We start from the raw sequence: 22,043 nt of genomic DNA, 5'->3' as shown, positions 1-22,043 counted from the left end.
CCTCAGTCAGTGGTGTTATACCTCTGAGCACTACTCTTTAATGGCTGTTTTGAGCGGACTGTAAAGCAGACAGTTATGCCAATTGAAACTGAGCTAAAAGCTTGAAAAGGAGAGGTGGAGTAAAAACTCAGGGTCGATTCACTCAGGAGCAGAGTCTGAGACACAAAATTATGAAAGTCGCTTTTTTCTTTTCAGAAATACATATCGATTTTACAGACCCTCATCACCCACACCATCGCAGATAAACATACAAAAGCCCTTAATAGAAATGTGGGTGCAGAAAAAATATGAATTACTTGCAAAGAACACTCAATGACATGATGGCAGCTAAAGAGTTATATTAATAAATTCAATCAAAAGGAACTAAAACAATCAAGAATGTGTGTCCACGGAGCTGACAGCTTATTGGACACAGATTTTATGCGAGCAGAGTAACATGCACCGTTTACATATTATTTAGGTTGCATTAAAAAGATGTTATGCACAATATTTTCAGAAATCCTTGATTATTCCTGCAGGCACTGTAATAAAGTCCGCCCCACCTCCTTATTATTTTATTTTTTTTATTAATCTCTATGCTCTCACTAAAGCTCCTATTATTAAAAAACATTTACTTTTTTTGTGGCATCATCAACATGAAATCAGAAAACAGCTAAACAAAGTGAAAGATCAACATGCATGAACACAGAGCACAAAAATACTGTCCTGATTACCTGGTTTGCCAACATTTTAAAACACAATATGTGCATAAAGGGGTGCTATATGAAAAAAAATCTTGAATCCCAGGAAATGATCCTGCTGCTTCAAGCTTATTTGTAACAGTGTGAATACAGTAGTATCCCAAGCTTGCCTTCTATTTTGTGTCTAATGGGGCTTAACTCTTTACTTTGCCAAAGAATCCAGGTACAGTATAATGACAAAAGACCAGGTTTTTGTGCATTAAAAAAGAGTGAGAGAAAAAGCAGGGAGGTACAGTAATGTCAGGCATGTGTCAGTGTGACACAAATGCTAGTAATGAATGCAACTGTGGCCCTATAAACAATATCCCATCAAACCCGTGTGCACGTTTACACATCTGCCGTGTGATTTGACACGTGATTTGACAGTTAATTATACTGTGCTTTACCTGGTCGTGGCTCCATCCTTGTTTAATTATCCTCAAGCTTCATGTTAAGTGGGTCTTTTTCTGATTATACGTTATCTGTTTAAGATTATTTGTTGCCTGATTGTATACCGGCTGGCTCTGGATTTAGCTGACGATGCATAATTTGCTCCACGGAGGTGATTTGATGCTGCAGTAATTTCTGTTCATAAAACAGTAACATGGACTTAATTATGTAACTGTTGTATTTAAATGAGATAATGGGGTCTGTTTGCCATTGCTAGTATGAATTTATGACAAGCATAATGCTTCCTGCTCTGGATTTGACTGGTTGTAGTAAACAATTCAATTTAGTCATACAATGAATTTTCACACGGCAGAAAGCTGCTAGATACTACAAAATAAACACCGGGGAGCGCCTTCAGCTGCCTTAGACAATTGAACATATGCTTGTGCTACAGTGATTAGAAGACACATTTGGGTCACGACTGTTTTTATTAAGAGCTACAAAAAACTCATTCGAACCTCTAACAGTTCAAGTCAAGTGTGAATGTTTATGTTTGGAATTTCCCCCATGTGAATCATGGTTTTTACATGAATAAAATCAGGAACACTTATTTTTTAGAGACAGACAAGCACATGTTTTATATTTTAGATTGTCTAAATTAGCTACATTTAGCTTCTCTGATTAGATTCACAAGCTAGCCACCTGGAATGATTTTTATTCACAGGTGTGCTTTGTCAAGAGTCAATATGTGACATTTAATGCCTTCTTGATGTTCTTTAGACCATCAGTACTACTAACTACTGCACAAATATATATTATAGTAAGAAACACTCAGATAAGTAAAGAGAAAAGACTGTCCATCATTGCTATAAAAAATTCAGTTCAGTCAATCCCAAAAAATCACAAGAAATTCAAAATTTTCAAGTGCAGTCTCTAAAACCATCAAACCCAATGACAAAACAGGCTCTCATAAGGATTGTCCTAGGAAAGGAAGACTGTAGGCTATCTCTGCTACAGAGAATAAGTTAAATTGAAAATATAGTAACAGATACTGCCAATTTATAAAAATGCTTCTTGGAGTTCAAGTGGCAGATATATTTTAACATCCACTTTTCAGAGGAGACTGCATCAGGCCTTTAGTGTCAAATTTCAGCAAAAGAAAAAATACATTACATCAGATGAACAAGGAAAACAAGGAATGGATATTATATCAGTAGAAAACTGTCTGATGAGTACAAATGCCGTGTCTTTGCTAGACGGACAGAGGGCAAACAAACTGAATGTGTGGTTCCCTCTATGAACCATGGTGGATGAGGTGTGATGGTGTGAGGGTGTTTTACTGGTGCCATTGTTGGTGATACAGTGAGGAAAATAAGTATTTGAACACCCTGCTATTTTGCAAGTTCTCCCACTTAGAAATCATGGAGGGTCTGAAATTGTCATCGTAGGTGCATGTCCACTGTGAGAGACATAATCTAAAAAAAAAAATCCAGAGATCACAATGTATGATTTTTAAACTATTTATTTGTATGATACAGCTGCAAATAAGTATTTGAACACCTGTCTATCAGCTAGAATTCTGACCCTCAAAGACCTGTTAGTCTGCCTTTAAAATGTCCACCTCCACTACATTTATTATCCTAAATTAGATGCACCTGTTTGAGGTCGTTAGCTGCATAAAGACACCTGTCCACTCCAACATGGCCAAGACCAAAGAGCTGTCCAAAGACACTAGAGACAAAATTGTACACCTCCACAAGGCTGGAAAGGGCTACAGGGAAATTGCCAAGCAGCTTGGTGAAAAAAGGTCCACTGTTGGAGCAATCATTAGAAAATGGAAAAAGCTAAACATGACTGTCAATCTCCCTCGGACTGGGGCTCCATGCAAGATCTTACCTCGTGGGGTCTCAGTGATCCTAAGGAAGGTGACAAATCAGCCCAGAACTATACGGGAGGAGCTGGTCAATGACCTGAAAAGAGCTGGGACCACCGTTTCCAAGGTTACTGTTGCTAATACACTAAGACGTCATGGTTTGAAATCATGCATGGCACGAAAGGTTCCCCTGCTTAAACCAGCACATGTCCAGGCACGTCTTAAGTTTGCCAATGACCATTTGGATGATCCAGAGGAGTCATGGGAGAAAGTCATGTGGTCAGATGAGACCAAAATAGAACTTTTGGGTCATAATTCCACCAAACGTGTTTGGAGGAAGAAGAATGATGAGTACCATCCCAAGAACACCATCCCTACTGTGAAGCATGGTGGTGGTAGCATCATGCTTTGGGGGTATTTTTCTGCACATTGGACAGGCCGACTGCACTGTATTGAGGAGAGGATGACCGGGGCCATGTATTGCGAGATTTTGGGGAACAACCTCCTTCCCTCAGTTAGAGCATTGAAGATGGGTCGAGGCTGGGTCTTCCAACATGACAATGACCTGAAGGACATAGCCAGGATAACCAAGGAGTGGCTCTGTAAGAATGCATTCTAAGTTTTGGCGTGGCCTAGCCAGTCTCCAGACCTAAACCCAATAGAGAATCTTCAGAGGGAGCTCAAACTCCGTGTTTCTCAGCGACAGGCCAGAAACCTGACTGATCTAGAGAGGATCTGTGTGGAGGAGTGGGCCAAAATCCCTCCTGCAGTGTGTGCAAACCTGGTGAAAAACTACAGGAAACGTTTGACCTCTGTAATTGCAAACAAAGGCTACTGTACCAAATATTAACATTGACTTTCTCAGGTGTTCAAATACTTATTTGCAGCTGTATCATACAAATAAATAGTTAAAAAATCATATATTGTGATTTCTGGATTTTTTTTTAGATTATGTCTCTTACAGTGGACATGCACCTACGATGACAATTTCAGACCCCTCGATGATTTCTAAGTGGGAGAACTTGCAAAATAGCAGGGTGTTCAAATACTTATTTTCCTTACTGTATAATCAAAATTGAGGGCACATTTAACCAGCATGACTACCACAGCAATTGTGCAGCAACATGCCATTCCATCTGGTTTGCACTTAGTGGGACCAACATTTGTTTTTCAACAGGACAATTACCCCAAACACACCTCTATGTTATGTAAGAACTATTTTTTAAATAAGAGAGTGATAGAGTGCTGCATGAGGTGACCTGGCCAGATAACATCAGATAACATGGCAGAGGTAGAGCTGCATCTTCCTGGAGACAGAACGGAAAAAGAACATCTGGTTTTATTTAATCTTTTTCCTTTTTTTGCACTACAAAGGCCTGTTTGTGAAAAGGCCATGTATTAGAATTCAGAAGGCACTTATGTAAATGTATTATTTGCTGTCTGTCTGAACCAAAGAAATAAAAATGAACTACAGTATCTGTACAATTTAGAAGTGCATATCATCATATTTTTTCCACTGATTTGTATTCCATTGAATCACATTGTGTTGAATCAAATCGAAATTAGGGTAAATCGTATCGCATCGCATCAGTAGCTTCTTCATGTGTTTCCTTAATGTATCGTATCGTTGCCTATGCATCAAGATGTGAATCAGATTAGCCTCAGTAATAGAGATGCACATCTCTAACATGAGAAAGAGTAGATTAAACAGAGAGTGTGGAAAGCAATTTTGGTTTCAGTATTTGTCAATTAATTTTAGCAGTCAGCATTTTAATAATCATAGCACAGAAGCACAGAATGATTTTTTTTTCATTATTGAAACTTTCATGAACAACACTGTCAGTGACAGAGGAAAGAAATGTGAGCTTGTAATTGATGTAAGCCCAAAATCCACTCACTGCGATTGAGGCTGGGACACTGCATAATGTAGCCGTTTGAAGAAAAAACTAATTTGACATCCTGCATTGAGCCCTGCGAAGGCAAAGAGACAAACAGAAAGACAGAGAAACAAAGGATTCAATCCAATTCTTGACAATTAAACATTTTGAATAAAGGGCTCTGCTGTATTTTCCATCAATGTTCCAAATTATTTTTCATTCAATAGGATATACCCAGGTTAAGAGACAACTATCTCATATAAAATGGACATGTAATGCATGCGGAGCAAAGCGCAATCATCCATGATCGCAAAAATCAGCCTGAGTGAAAATGCCACATCGATCCGCTCATCACGGCAGATAGAAAAAAGGAGCGAATGTAAAAGTATCTGCAAGTGCAAAATTATGTCAGGCCTGATGGATTTTTCTTCAATAAACACACTGAAACATGATTTGTTATTTTAAAAAAACAAGCCTCAAAAGTCTCTTGAAGAAAATGGGAAAAGTCGGAGAGCATAAGGAGATAATACAGACTGATTATTTCAGATTTTGACTCACTAATTAATATAAATTGAAGCTATTTAATAAAGTTGCAACAAATCAAGTCAATAAAGAGAATTTCATAATTTCTCTTCTGCCCTGGTCATTACACTCATGGAAAAAGGTAATAACAGTGAAAGTCTTCCCCTGTAGCTATTGTAGATCCCAAACATTTCAACACTGGGTCAACCAGTATGTTAAAAAAAAAAAAAAACGAATTGTGGTTAAAGAATTTTAAATACTTCAGAGTGGTATAGAATGTCACAATAATGAACATGACACACTGATTTATTGAACAAAACAAATAAAATTTTTGATTTAATTGAATGTTCACACTACAAAATGGTTTGACAAAAAAGACTATTAGAAAAAAATCACTTGTAGAAGTATATGGACTATTCTATTCCACCCAGATGAGCACAGGTTCCTTTTGAATCTGGTTCATCTCAAGGTTTCTTCCTTATACCAGCTTAGGGAGCTTTTCCTTGCCACAGTCGCCACTGGCTCGCTTATTAGAGATAAACTTAAAATTATATGGAACAAACATATACATTTTAACTTTCTAAACTCTTAATCTGTGTAAAGCTGCTTTTAGATGCTTTGGGACAATTCTTATGGTTAACAGCGCTATACAAAAACATTTTTCTTGTATGTCTTGGGCATATGCTGATGGATTAATATCTCACAAATGTATGTCTTTATAATGAAAAAACTGCATTATACAGTACAGAATTTAAATTATGTATTAAAATGATTAAAAACAGAATTTGGGCCCAGCTATTATCAGCTTCAAATATCACAAATAATAATTAATTGTGTTTCTTGACAGAATTCTTAAAATAATAAACACACACATTCATCGCTTAGCTTTCCATAATTCTGTTTCACATCACCATCTATAACAGTTATACAGTTATACAGTCGCACTGTCTTGTGTTGTCGTTGCACTCTTTGCATTGGGTTGCCCACATGCACTTTATGTGGTGAGGACACTTACTAGTCCTTAGCCCCTGTGTGTTCTGTTGTCTGTGATTGTTGTATGTAGCACCAGGGTTCAGAAGGAACGTTGTCTCATTTTACTGTGTACTGCGTCAGCTATATATGGTTGAAATGACAATAAAATCTTCTTGAATTGACTCTTGACTAGAGTTAGGTCCATGAATATTTAGACTACATAGTAGGTTAAAGATGAAAATAAATAATGAATATGATTTATAATTTATTATTTAACCGTAAGGCTAGAAGTGCAGCCTTATAGCATTATTTTAAGTATATTTACATAAAAATCAAGAGAATTACAAGCTTCCTCAAGCTGAAACTCTGCTTTCCATTTGGTAGAAAATGTATGAGAGCCTTGTAAGTGTTTTTTAAACTTTTTACACAATATAAATTACATAATTTTATATTATATAATCCATGATGATGGATTTAGACAAGAACTTAACAAAGGCAAAACAATTTTCCTCTGGAGAATTCATTCAAACATACAGTAGCTAACCCATGAACTCTGCTCGTTACTGCAGCAGAAATAATTCCTGATGATGTCATTCAAACACAAAGCTATGAGACTTCATTATAATAGTCCTTTTTATTGTACTGTGTGATAATTCAGTACATTTGGTTTGATCTCAACTACGCAGCTTTTCTTTTGAAAAATGTTCCTGTTTCACAATAAGGCAAACATCCATCTTTACCTATTGTTTTTAAAGCCAGTTTGTCTTAAGTGTGTTCCCTCTCTAACAATGACCCATAATCTACAAGCTAAATAATGTGGGTGGTTTGTAATCAGAAAGAATTAACTTACACAAGCTCAAAACCTCAAAACCTGGGTGAGCTGTAATGCAGCTAACAATGTCTACAAGCTGCTAACTCTGCTGCATTATATTTTTAACTATTTCGGAGGATGACATGGCTAATTATGTGTGTGGTGTAGTTCTGTATACTTTGGTATGTATTAGGTTTTCATTTTAATTGATTTGAACATTTAACATAAAGTTACAATGTTTGATACTAATTGATGTGCATTTGCATCCTTTTTATTAATAGGTTATTATTTTATTTTGTAATACTTTTGATCAGGGACAAAAATTGGGGAGTGATTGGGGAGTGATTAGGGAGCCGATCGGAAGGTCTGGGGTTCGAGCCCCGGTATCGCCAGGCTGCCACTCTTGGGCCCTTGAGCAAGGCCCTTAACCCTCTATGCTCCGGGGGTCCCTTACGAGGGAAATATCAAGGTCTGTGACGTCGGAGTGACGTGGGGCCACCTTCCCGTGGGCTCACCACCTGCAGGAGGGACCGTAAGGGACGGTGCTGTGAGGATTGGGCAGCAGTCGAAGGCGGGGTATGCCTGCTTTGACTGCTGCCCCCGCGACCCGAATTACGGATAAGCGGGAGAAAATGAATGAATGATCAGGGACATCATCAGAATATTTGTTAACAATATAGTGGTGGTTTAAAAAAAAAGATGCTTTAAGTAAGACTGTTGTGTAACTGCTGGTTCTGCTGGTTGAGCACTTGTAAATATGGATGATGACATTAGAAATTCTGCGTAGCACCAAGATATTTCCTCACAAAGCCGAGTTTCAGATTTGTCGCTACCTATTGCATAAAAGTATTTTGAGAGTGTAACACCAAAATAGACTTTGATATTAAGCAGTCAAGATGGGACTGCATTAAGCATTCAGGAATTACAGCATTCAGGAATTACAGCATTTGCACAATCTTTATAGTAACTGGACTACAGTATAGGAATTTTAATACTTGAATGCAAATCCTTTGAGGTCAGTCTGAAGTCTGAAAGCCATGGACATCCCCAAATGTGGAGAAAATTGTTCATCTCTTTACTGCATCTGATGTCAGTTGCTGCTTCTTTGTGCCTTTAGTTTTTTCTACAGCATGTGAAAAGCAGCTTAACTGGGTTGAGGTTAGGTGACAGACTTGGCAATTTTAGAAAATGTATTTCTTTCCTTTCACAACACTTTTTGAGTCATTATACCTCTGTACTGAATTAATCCTGCACCTTCTATTAGCAGCCAGAGCATTATTTATCACCAGTAAATACAGCTCCATTGGCAGTCATACATGCCAATGCCAAAGCACTGCCTACATGTTTGACAGAGGGTATGATATGCTTTGGCCATGAGTCCTTCCTTTCATTTTCCATAGGCTTATCTTCCTATAAATCTGGTACATGTTATTCTTGGATTTATCTCTTTAACCATTAGATATACTGTATTTTTTTATCTGCCCAAGCTTTTTTTTTAAGATGCAGTCGACTAGTCCAATCTGTTTTTCTGTTCTTGAGCATTATTAGTGTTACTAATGACTCCTCCTATATTTTAATTTCATGAAGGCATTTCTTGATTGTAGACCTTGACAATGATATAGTACATTTACCTCCAACAAAGTGTTCTTGACTTGGCTAGATCTTGTAAATAATTAGATGACTATTCACTTTTCTTCTCTTTCAGGCTATTGTTTTTTGCTGAGCTTGCCATTGCATTCCTTCTTTTTAAAGATATAACACTTTTTTAATTTTACACTCAAAATCAGCCCAATGCATCTACACCATTAGACATTAAGTGCTTACATTTTGTTGCCAAATATGCTGATGATTTGTATAAACATGATATCCAACTATATAATCAAACTATATAAAAGAGATAATAAGCCTGACATACTTCCAAATAAAAACAACTGGTTTAACCTGTGTTTTGCAATGATAGCTTGGTCTCTGAACTGAATCCCTACTGAACACATGACTGAAAACAAATACATACACTTCTTCACTTTCTCCTTTTCTCCTTGGATGCAGATAAAACATTTCAGTCTGGTATAAGTGGTTCTGTCATTTGGTTTTGGTACTCAATTTATTTCAATAAGCCTTATTTTATATCCTGGGCGGCTTACAATAAAAGTTTGATATACAGTACTTGTATTCCAATACATCTAAGAGTACATTTACATTTTTCTGCTGGCAGGTTTTGATTTGATGTCGATTTTCACTGCTGTGATTTTAATACTACAATCACTAATTAAATTAATAATGGCCAGCTCATTTGATCTTCAGAATGAAAAATGTGCAATTTGCCCTTCACAAATAAATAGCAGCTCACACTGCAATATGACATTATAATAATCAGTGTTTCAGATATTGCTATTCTTCTTGTTCATCAATCAATAAAATAACAATAACAGCAATTTCTTTTCAGGTAAAAAAAATGCAGTAATGTTTTCTTATTGCTTTATTTTAATGTTTCCATTTACTTGCTAAGTAACGAGGCTGCCACTTTACATTGTTCTGTTTCACTTGTGGGGGAGTGGTGGCTCCAGCGGTTAAGGCGCTGGGTTACCGGTCGGGGGTTCAAGCCCCAGTATCGCCAAGCGGCCACTCTTGGGCCCTTGAGCAAGGCCCTTAACCCTCTATGCTCCAGGGGACCCTTACGAGAAAATTAAATCAAGGACCGTGACGGTTGGTCAGAGCAAAACTGTTACAGCCAAGTTCGACTAGCAAAACATGTCTGTAGCAATCTGCACACATTAACACATTTGAGTTTTAATTTTTTTAAGCCCACTATGGCTGAAGAAGGAAGAGAACTGTTTTTTGGTCCGGACACACTTTAAAAAATCAATTTTCAAGGCGGACTTTCCAGAAAGGCTAGACATTGTGAGGAGAGGTCGGCCAACCCCGAAGCTAGCTAGCTTGTCTCAGCCCAGGAAAGGGCTTTAAATATTTAGTTTTTGTCTTGTTATTAGACAAATATTGATTCTGGACTGCTCCAAATGACCAACGGCACAGTTGCGGTAGTAGTGTAGCGGTTTCAGTGTTCTTAACTGGGTTTCTTGCTTTTATAAAAAGGTATTCACCCTTAGTCTCTCTCTGTAATGCCACACATTCTTATATTGCAATTTTGTATTGTATTGATGGTTTCTATAATTGTGACATGATAGTGATGGTATTAAGAGGTGGATTAAGTCGGATAAGTCCCCACTGAAGGCCCAGGTACCAAATGCACAGCCCGCCACTGCAATCATTTAACAGGGAACAAAACTTTGAGATTGGACAACAGATGTATTGGCATTTGATTTAAATACATGAAGTTACATCAATTAAAAAAACTATTTAAAATATATATTAAAATGAAATATTTCATCGATTTTAGCCATACAGTAGCAATTCTTAAACACTTTTATTTTTTCTTACTATAATAGTGTTATTAAATTATAATGACATACAGCTGAGTGTGTATCAGATAAATGATAAAATAGAAACTGTTCCTGGCAGCAAGCCGAGTAAACACAATTATAATTTCATTCAACCTTTTATTGAAGCATGCAGTTTCCTCTACATGTCTTCAGAGAAAATAAAATGTGCTCTGTTAATAAAGCTCAGAGCAAAGCTTTGCTCTGTTGGTGTAAACCAAGGCATAGCCAGTTATTAGCAATGCTTTTATTACTTCATGCTCATGTAAAATGCTAAAACGTTTCCAGAGTTATCTCAGTTTGTACAAAAAAAAACAACTAAACAGTAAGCAGTGTCTTGAATCAGCTTATTCAACAAATTGTGATGCTAGAGTAGCTGGTTTCAGGCTCAGTATAGCAGTGCCGATGTATAGCATCTTTTTCTGAATGAATAATACTTAATACTTTCTCAAGTAGAGAATGTAGATCTGTGTTAGAGTAATATAAATAAATAAATATATATAAATAAATATATATATATATATATATATATATATATATATATATATATATATATATATATATATATATATATATATATATATATATATATATTTATTTATTTATTTATTTATTTATTTATTTATTTATTTATTTATATTTTTAAATGTATTTTTATTCCTTTAACACAGATCTACATTCTCTACTTGAGAAAGTATTTATATATATATATATATATATATATATATATATATATATATATATATATATATATATATATATATATATATATACATATGTGGTCCTCCGTTTTTAATGGGCCAAAAAGAAATTACACAATTAGTTAGCTGCAGTTCTATTGTCAGGTGTGAATTATTTCATTATTGCTTCAATTTTGAGCAGGTATAAGATCTAGAATGCCATTTATGTTTGGAATCTGTTGCTTGGAAGCAAGTTATCATTAAGCTGTACAATCTAAACAAACCCATCAGATAGATAGGAAAAGAGCATGAGGTGTGGCTGAGTCATGTATTTAGTACATTCTTAAAAATAAAAAGTTCAGCAACAAATAGATGACAGAACACATTATTCATCTGTATAAGAAATCTTTTTTTGTAATAATATTTAATTAATGTTAGTTTGTCCAATTCACATTATTTTTTCATTCTTATATACTATGATGCACAGCTACTGAATCAATGTACAATATTTATATACAGTGCAAGTATTTCTTTAGGGATGAGCTCTGCTAGAATTTATAAGATAGAACTTACAGCCAAGATTATTCAAAGAAACCTTGGGAACATGCATCAATTTGTTTATGAGAGGAGACTGAGAGGAAAGTGCTGTTTGAACCCAAAGTACGATTGTATTCTGAACTCATCATTCCATAAGTCCCTAGCACCTTTAGTTTAAGAGTTTAGACAAGGATATTATGTATTTATTAAATGTTTTTTATGAGAATCTATCTTACAACAAATCTATCTATTAGTAATAAAAATGTGCTGATTTTTTATCAACATATTGCGAAGAATCCGTCCAGGGAACATGCCTAGCTTGCATGTTGTTTAATTGGCTTATTTTCCTGAACTGTGTTTCACATCTCCCCTATGACATATTCTCCTCATTGGTGATTCTGTAGCATTATCCAGCACATTAACAGACATCAAACCATTTTCATTTATACCAGAAACATTAGTTCTAGCACTTTAACCCAGGATCACTAGTCTAGCACAGCAAAGCCTTTGGATGCATCTCGTTAGTTCTGCTTTAGTTTCCAATATAAAGCTCACAACCACAGAACTGATTTGAGACATTTTGAACTTTCAGTTTTGAGACCCAACAATCCTCATCGTTTTTAGTTTTGCAACCATATTGTAATACTATGAGTTTTTTTCCCCTTTGATCAAAAGTGGACAGCTATTGGCATGGAGATGGTACCATATATCGAATAAAAAGTCAGACACCAGCACAGCCTTAGGTAACCTCAATTTAAAAAAATATTTTAAAACCCTTGTGACTGCTCTTTTCGAAAATATATAGAGCGAGAGAACAATAGTCATGTGATCATGCATTAATTTGTGGCCTCATAGCTTGAAAAATGGCCAACGCACTCCATGTTATGACTGTTAAAATAGTGCCATAAATGTCAGGCATTTTAGATGACCTTGGAGCTCTGTTTTGGCAAAATAAAAACTCAGGCACTGGCACAGAGCTCAATATGCTCAATTTAGTCCCCTTGTTATTGTTTTTTTTATTATTATTGACTTGTTTATTCACTGAGTTATTTAAATTTTTTTTTTTTTAAGAACATGACTGTAGAAGGTAGCTTACTTCAGTGAACACGCGTTTATTTAATGTGTACACTGCCAGTCTGTTTAACACATAGGATAGTATTTCCCTTTTGGGTCCTACATTAGTTACTCCCTGATTGCAAAAATTCCCTGATTGCAAAAAAAAAATTTTCTAAGAGAAGCTCAATTTACTGATCTAGATACTCCTGAAATGCAAAATTGAGAACCTTTTAAAGTGTAAGATGAAGCTTTACCTTGAAGAGTCCGTGTCTGTGGCTGTGCTGTCCAAGCCAAATCCCAGTTTCTGCAGTTAAATCCATCTCAGAATGGTCTAACTCTCTCTCATATATCCTGCCAATTCAAAACACACACACACACACACACACACACACACACACACACACACACACACACACACACACACACACACACAGACACAGAGAGTTAAAATAACCTTCTTTTCCTGCAGCTTATGTGGGAAATGAAGAAAAACACAACTTTTCCCTGTTTACTGCTGATGCAACTGTCAACCATCAATCTCTTCAATGGAATGTTTGATCAGCATGAGTGGCAGATTTTCAGGAAAGTGAGAAACACACACACACACACACACACACACACTCATGAAGTGACAGGAATAGTGATCAAACAAGAGTAAATAACAAATCCAATCGTAAAGAATGAATGTGTTTACGTATCAGTTTTCCTCACTCCTTCCTATAGTTGAAACAGAATTCGGAGCTAAAAAAGTTCTCATTATTTTCCTCTCTCTCTCTCTCTCTCTCTCTCTCTCTCTCTCTCTCTCTCTCTCTCTCTCTCTCTCTCTCTCTCTCAAATGCTCTCTCTCCAGAACTTCTCCAGAGAGGGGGTGGGGGTATTAATACTTTGTTCATGCTGACTGACTGCAAAAAAATCACCAAGACATGGAGCACAAAGCAGTAATCAATGTTTCATCAATGCTAACTCTTAATCTTACAGCTCACTGAGTCTTTCTGTAAATCCTCTACCAAAAACCAGACCATAGAAACATACACCCAGAAATGTATACTTTTCTCAAGGAAAAACACTTTTCTTCCTGTTCGATAAGGAAGTTCAAAATAGGACATTGCAATAATGATAATGGAGAGATCTGTCTCAGCGAATTCATGTCCTTCAACAAGCCCTATGGAGTAGTAATACCAGTGAATACCAGCTTTTTTCTGGTAACTTCTCACCCAATTCCTGCCATGTTAGTGCAGTTTCTGAATGACATGGAATCCTAGTTTATATGAAAGCACTGTTATTTACATTAATAGTGTCCTATTTCACTCTATTAGACTGCTCTCTAATGACTATTACCTGGATAGTGTATACATCATTATCATAAGGAACCCAGAAGGAACATTTTATCCTTGTAGACCATAGAGAAGATACATTGTGATGCCCAGGTAGCAGCAGAACAGACTTCCTGGACTGCACTGTTAGTAGTGTTGCATGTCTAAATAGTAACACAGGGAACATAGTAGTCGGGACAAACATCATTCTGCTGTGTCAGCCTCATAGAACTAAAGGTAAATCAATTGTTTGAGTGAAATAGTTTTTCTGTGAGTTAATCACTAGTAAGATGCCAGTCTTCTGAGAAACCCTATTTAGTTGATAATCCTAAATGGACCCATTCAGCAGGCTAATATATAGAAGAGATCCAATACAGGGCTCTTGGTGGAGGGTTGTATAAGGAGGAGACTTATTTCTGTCAGGTATGTAGTGATACTGTTGTGCATGTAGTGATTAGTTTATTAGCCCCTAACAAGACATCATCCATGGTGCTGTGTTGTTTTATAATTGCCACGACAGTTCCCTTTAGTATAGACAGGGACTTTATTTTTTCTAACTTCATTTTGTCTCTACAGGAGGAATACTTTGACCTAAAAAAGTAAATTGGATCCAATTTATGGGTATGCACCATTCATGTAGTAATTCTCATCTGACATCATACAAGATCTTAGTGCTTTTGAAAGGATAAGAGTTTCCATACTGCAAGGTTGCAATGCCCAAACTATAGCCTACTCACTACAAGGGCCAAATTAGGAGAAACAAGTGACTTAGCGAAAATGTGCTAAATGTTTGTTGAAGTTTTTATACTATATGACAGAGGTGTTTTTTTTTTTTTTACAAAAGATATGCAATGTATTTGAGCCAATCCAAAATAATCAGGGGTCTCAAACATTCAGGGAAAACAATTAGACAGGTTTAGCCTTAATCTGGGAACTAGAAACACTATACCGATATCAAAAAAGACATTAACAACATCATCAAAATGCAGAACTTCACTTGAGTGCTTTAGAGAGAAAATGATTTTTCCACAATGTGTATCTCATTATTATGCTTAAAATTGTGACACCTTTTAGGGTGACTGAGACACATCCATTAGCATGCTAATGAAATTAAAACTGCAGTCACAGCCATTACATGTTAATGTCAGTTACAGGCAATAAACGTGGCTTATTAATGTACAAAATAAATCAATCAAACTACAAACTACAAGTGCATGATTCATGTCTCATTATCTGAAACAATAATATAGAACTCATTAGAATGATTTGTACATTTCATGTGCTTAGTGTTCAGGAGCTTTATAGCTGGAAGATGTCAGAATGAATGTCAGACAGCTGTGATAGTTTTAAAGATGGCACGCTCTATTATCTATCATCAGCCTTGATATGTTAATAAGATTATAATAAAATACCTTTATGAGGACTAAAATGTTTCAGGTATGATGCAAATAACATGGGATGATCTATTATCTTACAAAACAGGTGTGCGGTTGATTTTCACCTGTTACGCTGTTTAACACTGTTAATGTCATGATGTCTAAGATATATTGTCATTCTTTAACCACGTATCAATGCTCACAAAACACAACAAAGTTGAACCAGAGTGAGCTTAACAGGACAAGCAGCTAAGTAAACTATAAATATAAAGGCCTTTTGGAAGACAATGTTACAAGTAGTACAACAATAGACTTCATTTATCAACCCAGACCTTTCTTATATTCTTTTTCTATTATTAGTATCAATTATAATACATGCAAAATAATATAAAAGACCAATAGAAAAGTTATAAATTAGGACAAAGACAAAATAAGTGCTGATATATAAACAGAGGAAATCCTGATGGATGATTCTGCACTGTATACTGTGCTTATGAAACAAGGAAAGTTTAAAGACTTAACTGGAATGTGTTTTTTAAGAAATTGAAAGCCTTCTTTCTACTAAATCTTCTTTTAACTCTGCTCAACATTCAAGCACATCAACCGAGATGCACCAAACTATTTCAAAATAACACTTTCTCCGGGGGAAGTTTGTTGTGTCTTTCCCCAATCTATTCAGGTGCCACCAGAAGAAACCCGCTATGCTGTGCAGACCAGAAGGCACAGGGGCCGAAAGAAATGACAAATAAATAAGTAATGTATGTATTGTGTAATACACAAGTGTGGGGCAAAAAGTGAGACATTTTACTTTTCTCCCTCTCTTACTTTATAGCTTTCAATACCACAATTTGCTCCACTCGTCAGTGTCCATCTTACCTTTCTCTAATGAGTAGCTTGACAATTTTAATATTACCAGCTTCTTTGATCGTTATTAATATGTCTGTCAGACAAAGAGGCATGTGACAGCTTGATTCAATTCAGTTATTATTCATTCATTACTTATTCTGCCGACCTACAATTAAATAAAACGCAAATGAATTGGATGAGAAGTTTTCGAATTTTAATTCAAAATAGAGTATCGTCTCCATTAAAAATTACTGATACAGTGAATCTAAAAGAACTTTCCAACCCCAAAAATGTATCCTAAAAATATGGACTACTTACTGTATGGAATAATATAGTAAGAGAATATTTTTAATAAACTCAAAAATGTTTATTTGTATGATTTATTTATAATTATGTCTGTGCACAATTTGCAGACAGGCCTCAGGCATTACCTGAGTAAATTCTGTTTGAGTGTCATTCAGAAAGGTGCAGCTCCATTTATAGCTGACAGTAAATAAAAGAGAAAAAAAGATGAAAGAAGATTAAAACAATATCTGAACAATTATTCCTATAGAACTATGTTTTTGGAGTGGGTATATATACAGTATATATATATATATATATATATATATATATATATATATATATATATATATATATATATATATATATATATATACAGTGGGACCTCGGAGCTCGCGAGGGTTAGGGACCAAGACCGGTCACGAGTTCCGAATTTTCGCGACCTTTTGATACGCCCCTTCCAACCCAGTAAAAACCCAAAGAACACTATACGAAATCGGTTTAAATGAGTAAATAACACTATTTCACCCCATAACACTTAATTATTAGACTATTTTAACAATACATAATGTAAATTAACAGCAATAACAATGCTTAATTAAAAAAATAAAGTACAGTTACAGTAAAGTATGCAGTAGAGAAGTACAGTATAATAATACATAATAAAAATAGTTTTAAAGCATTTTTTAGACAATTTTAATGAGATAAACCTTGATTAGAAATGTTAAAACTAGCGTTTTGAGCAGCTCGCGGTTGCTCACGAGCCGATCTGAATGAGAGTCGGTATTTAGTAGAAGCCCCCTTTTGATCTAATACAGCCAGGAGTCTTTTTGGGAAAGATGCAACAAGTCTTTCACAACTGGATTTGGGGATCCTCTGCCATTCCTCCTTGCAGGTCCTCTCCAGTTCTGTCAGGTTGGATGGTAAACGTTGGTGGACAGCCATTTTTAGGTCTCTCCAGAGATGCTCAATTGGGTTTAAGTCAGGGCTCTGGCTGGGCCATTCAAGAACAGTCACGGAGTTGTTGTGAAGCCACTCCTTCGTTATTTTAGCTGTGTGCTTAGGGTCATTGTCTTGTTGGAAGGTAAACCTTCGGCCCAGTCTGAGGTCCAGAGCACTCTGGAGAAGGTTTTTGTCCAGGATATCCCTGTACTTGGCCGCATTCATCTTTCCCTCGATTGCAACCAGTCTTCCTGTCCCTGCAGCTGAAAAACACCCCCACAGCATGATGCTGCCACCACCATGCTTCACTGTTGGGACTGTATTGGACAGGTGATGAGCAGTGCCTGGTTTTCTCCACACATACCGCTTAGAATCAAGGCCAAAAAGTTCTATTTTGGTCTCATCAGACCAGAGAATCTTATTTCTCACCATCTTGGAGTCCTTCAGGTGTTTTTTAGCAAACTTCATGCGGGCTTTCATGTGTCTTACACTGAGGAGAGACTTCCGTCGGGCCACTCTGCCATAAAGCCCCGACTGGTGGAGGGCTGCAGTGATGGTTGACTTTCTACAACTTTCTCCCATCTCCTGACTGCATCTCTGGAGCTCAGCCACAGTGATCTTTGGGTTCTTCTTTACCTCTCTCACCAAGGCTCTTCTCCCCCGATAGCTCAGTTTGGCCGGACGGCCAGCTCTAGAAAGGGTTCTGGTCGTCCCAAACGTCTTCCATTTGAGGATTATGGAGGCCACTGTGCTCTTAGGAACCTTAAGTGCAGCAGAAATCTTTTTGTAACCTTGGCCAGATCTGTGCCTTGCCACAATTCTGTCTCTGAGCTCTTCAGGCAGTTCCTTTGACCTCATGATTCTCATTTGCTCTGACATGCATTGTGATCTGGAAGGTCTTATATAGACAGGTGTGTGGCTTTCCTAATCAAGTCCAATCAGTATAATCAAACACAGCTGGATTCAAATGAAGGTGTAGAACCATCTCAAGGATGATCAGAAGAAATGGAAAGCACCTGAGTTAAATATATGAGTGTCACAGCAAAGGGTCTGAATACTTAGGACCATGTGATATTTCAGTTTTTCTTTTTTAATAAATCTGCAACAATGTCAACAATTCTGTGTTTTTCTGTCAATATGGGGAGCTGTGTGTACATTCATGAGGAAGAAGAATGAACTTAAATGATTTTATCAAATGGCTGCAATATAACAAAGAGTGAAAAATTTAAGGGGGTCTGAATACTTTCCGTACCCACTGTATATATATATATATATATATATATATATATATATATATATATATATATATATATATATATATATATATATATATATATGTGTGCACTTTTTTAAAAACTTAAATTACTTTTTTAAAATACACATAAATCAACTTTGTGTGTGTTCATGTGCCATACCTAACAGATGTATCTGGAGTGTAACTGTAAAACCTTTTAACACAAATAGTTATGTTGTGAATATAGATTTTATATGGCATTTGCAATTAAATTTAATCAAATGTGGCATTTTTTTTGCGTAATTTTTGACAATTCCATGTGAAGCATGTCCTTAAAGTTTATAGTGTCACTTTGATAACTTGCAGATTTAGAATATCTACATTTCAAAACTATCTGCAAATTTCAGTATGTCAGCCTTCATTAAGAAAAAATTCAATTTCTGCTAATATGTCTTTTCTGGTAGCGCTACAGAATCCATAATAATTTCACTGACACCTTACTAGAAATGTTGTATTTTTAATGCAAAAGCATGTATTTTGTCCTTCAGAAATCAGTATCATGCAATTTTACAGTTCTCAGTTATGGCAAATTTAACTGCTGCTGAAAAGATGCCAACTAAGCTATAAGAGAAGAAAACCTTGTGTCTATGAATTTATTTAAAAAACCATTGTGTATACCTAGATATACATGAAATATGGCAATTAATATTTTACAGAGAGCTAAAATGACTGTTTTGAGAAATTACTTTGATTTGGTTCAGCATTTCTTCTGATTCAAGTTTTCCTTTATTTCTGTGCTAAGTCAAAAGTGCAACAAAAAAGTGAACATCTATCTGAAAAGATTTCATGCTTCTTCCAAGACTAATTCTCCATCATCGGGTCAGACTTCTCACTCGCTTCCTCGCATTAGTGTTCGGTCTACTGCGTGTTCAGTGTTTAGAGTTCTGTGCAATTGTCTCTTTAGGTTTTTTTTAGTGTTCTAACTACACCATCAGATTTCGGTGATGAGCAATGGAAATGGGAGTCTCTTGTCATGCTCTCAACTGCATCTGATCTTGGGGTATTTGGAGAAGTGGAAAATTGAGACTGAGAAATTAGGACAACAGCAACATCAGCTTTTTCTGCAGCATGCTTACTGACAACAATTTAACAAGCATTGATTTCACCCCGTTTCTCTCACCTCCAAAAGTGTCTCTATAATAGACACAGAATCTTTTATACATATTTAATTAGAGAAACTGAGGAAAGCATGGTTTGTAGATAAATATATTTAATACAAGGGGCAGTTGCACCACTAGAATGCAATGAAAAGTCAGTATGTAAAGTAAATGCCACATTGGATAAAATTAACTACTCCTGCCACAGAAGAAACAAATGTCCAACAATCCAATGTTTATTCTATAAATAAAAAAAAAAAAAATGTTTTAGAATTAAGATAAATTAACAAACGTTTTTTTCTGGACCTGGACATGAGTCATCCTGATGCCCAAATTCAGGATGTAGTTCTCTTCAATTAGAGAAAAGGTGTCTCAGGCTATATATTCACTGTGGAGGGTTAAACTGAAGAACCATGAGGTTGGATTCAAACTGTAATTAATATTCAAAGTCTGATTACCCTGTTTTGCATTCAAGTGAACAGTTATCCAGATAACCTTGACAAGGATGGAACTGAATTTGAATGGACATTGGGTGACACCCAGGTGAGGATGGGTTTACTTCTAAGTCTGTTTTCTCTTAGTTGTTCTTACTCATACTATCTCAGGGGTTTTTCCTTGCATCTGCCATACTACATACTACTGCTCGCTCATTAGGGATAAACTTATAGGGACTAATACATCCCAATACGACGTGGCGATGTAGCCTACAGCAGGTTATGGTCGCTGAACTGCTGGATGTCCGAGTGGTGCTCCAAAAATAATGTGGGCTTCATTAATAATTGGAGCATTTTTGAGGGCAAGGCTGGCCTGTTAGGGCGGGACGGTGTCCATTCCACTCGGGAAGGTGCTGCTCTCATTTCTTGTAGTATAGGTCATAGTCTCAGAACAGCACTAGTTAACAAGTGACTGTCTAGAGCCAAGGCCAGGGAGCAGACAGACAGGCTAAACCAACCGTCTGCTAGCTGCACAGAGTCGTCACTCAGGATCCACCAAATTGAGACTGTGTCTGTCCCCCGAGCGAAACCAAAATATAGGAATTCTCAGAAAGTCTGTTTTAGTAACCTGATTAACATAAAATTAAATAGGACTGAACGCACAGCCAGCACCTCTGATCTAAAAATAGGATTGCTGAATATTAGATCTCTCACGTCTAAAGCGCTTAATGTAAACGAAATTATTACCGACCAGGAGTTTAAAATAATGTGTTTGACAGAACCACGGATTAAACCAAATGAATATTTAGCATTAAATGAAGCGAGTCCTCCTGGGTATAGTTACATACACCAACCCTGTCTAAATGGCAGAGGAGGTGGAGTTGCAGCTACTTATAATAATAATCTAAGCGTCACACAAAAGACTAAACACAAATGTAAAACATTTGAAGTTCTTTACACCAGCATAAAATATTCAGTGTCTGAAAGCAGGTCCAGTCAGACAATTCCACTAATTATTATTTATAGACCCCCAGGGACCTACTGTCAGGGATTCACCCTGCCACGCCCCCCCTCTGTAGCTGTCAGGGATTCACCCTGCCACGCCCCCGTCTGTAGCTGTCAGAGATCCACCCTGCCACGCCCCCCTCGATAGCAGTCACGCTGCTTCCCAAGATTACCGACAGCTGTGGCTCATGAAAGATCAGATTACATAAACTCACGTTCTTGAGTCACAGGCTGTCGGTCGTTGTATTGTCATGCAGGTAAATCGCGTGGCTGCTCAAACGCCGGGATTCACCGCTGGCTATTTCTCCGAACTCCATTTCCATTGAAGTACTCATTGCCGAAAGCTTTACTTGCATTGGGATTAGGTGTTTGACATTCGCGCTCATAGTGGATACTTCGTTACGAGCGGATGTCTGGGTTTGCTTTTGTTTTCATTGGTGTATGAGTGTTTTGTTTTTTGCACCTCAATAAAGAACATGATTGGACTTTATCTGCTTCCGCGTCTGCAGCCTGACAGAACGACCGACCTATACCGAACGCGGATTCGCCATTCCGCGATTCCGACCGCGACGGATCGGCA

At 36.7% G+C, this 22,043-nt stretch overlaps 1 protein-coding gene across 2 annotated transcripts in view; it reads right to left on the bottom strand.

The window, feature by feature from the left end:
• Window positions 1-22,043, bottom strand: part of LOC310735413 (protein kinase C-binding protein NELL1-like) — a 275,873-nt gene that overhangs the window by 160,049 nt on the left and 93,781 nt on the right. For both annotated transcript variants that reach the window (XM_083558150.1, XM_083558151.1), the window contains exons 5-6: window positions 13,129-13,225; window positions 4,881-4,953 (exon numbers count right to left, since the gene is read on the bottom strand). In XM_083558150.1, the coding sequence (XP_083414276.1) occupies window positions 4,881-4,953; window positions 13,129-13,225 (170 nt within the window). The remainder of the gene's footprint in view (window positions 1-4,880; window positions 4,954-13,128; window positions 13,226-22,043) is intronic.

Source organism: Silurus aristotelis (genome assembly GCF_946808225.1).
Source record: "Silurus aristotelis genome assembly, chromosome: 13".
In the NCBI taxonomy this organism is placed as follows: domain Eukaryota; kingdom Metazoa; phylum Chordata; class Actinopteri; order Siluriformes; family Siluridae; genus Silurus; species Silurus aristotelis.
This window is presented reverse-complemented; position numbering and strand designations above follow the sequence as displayed.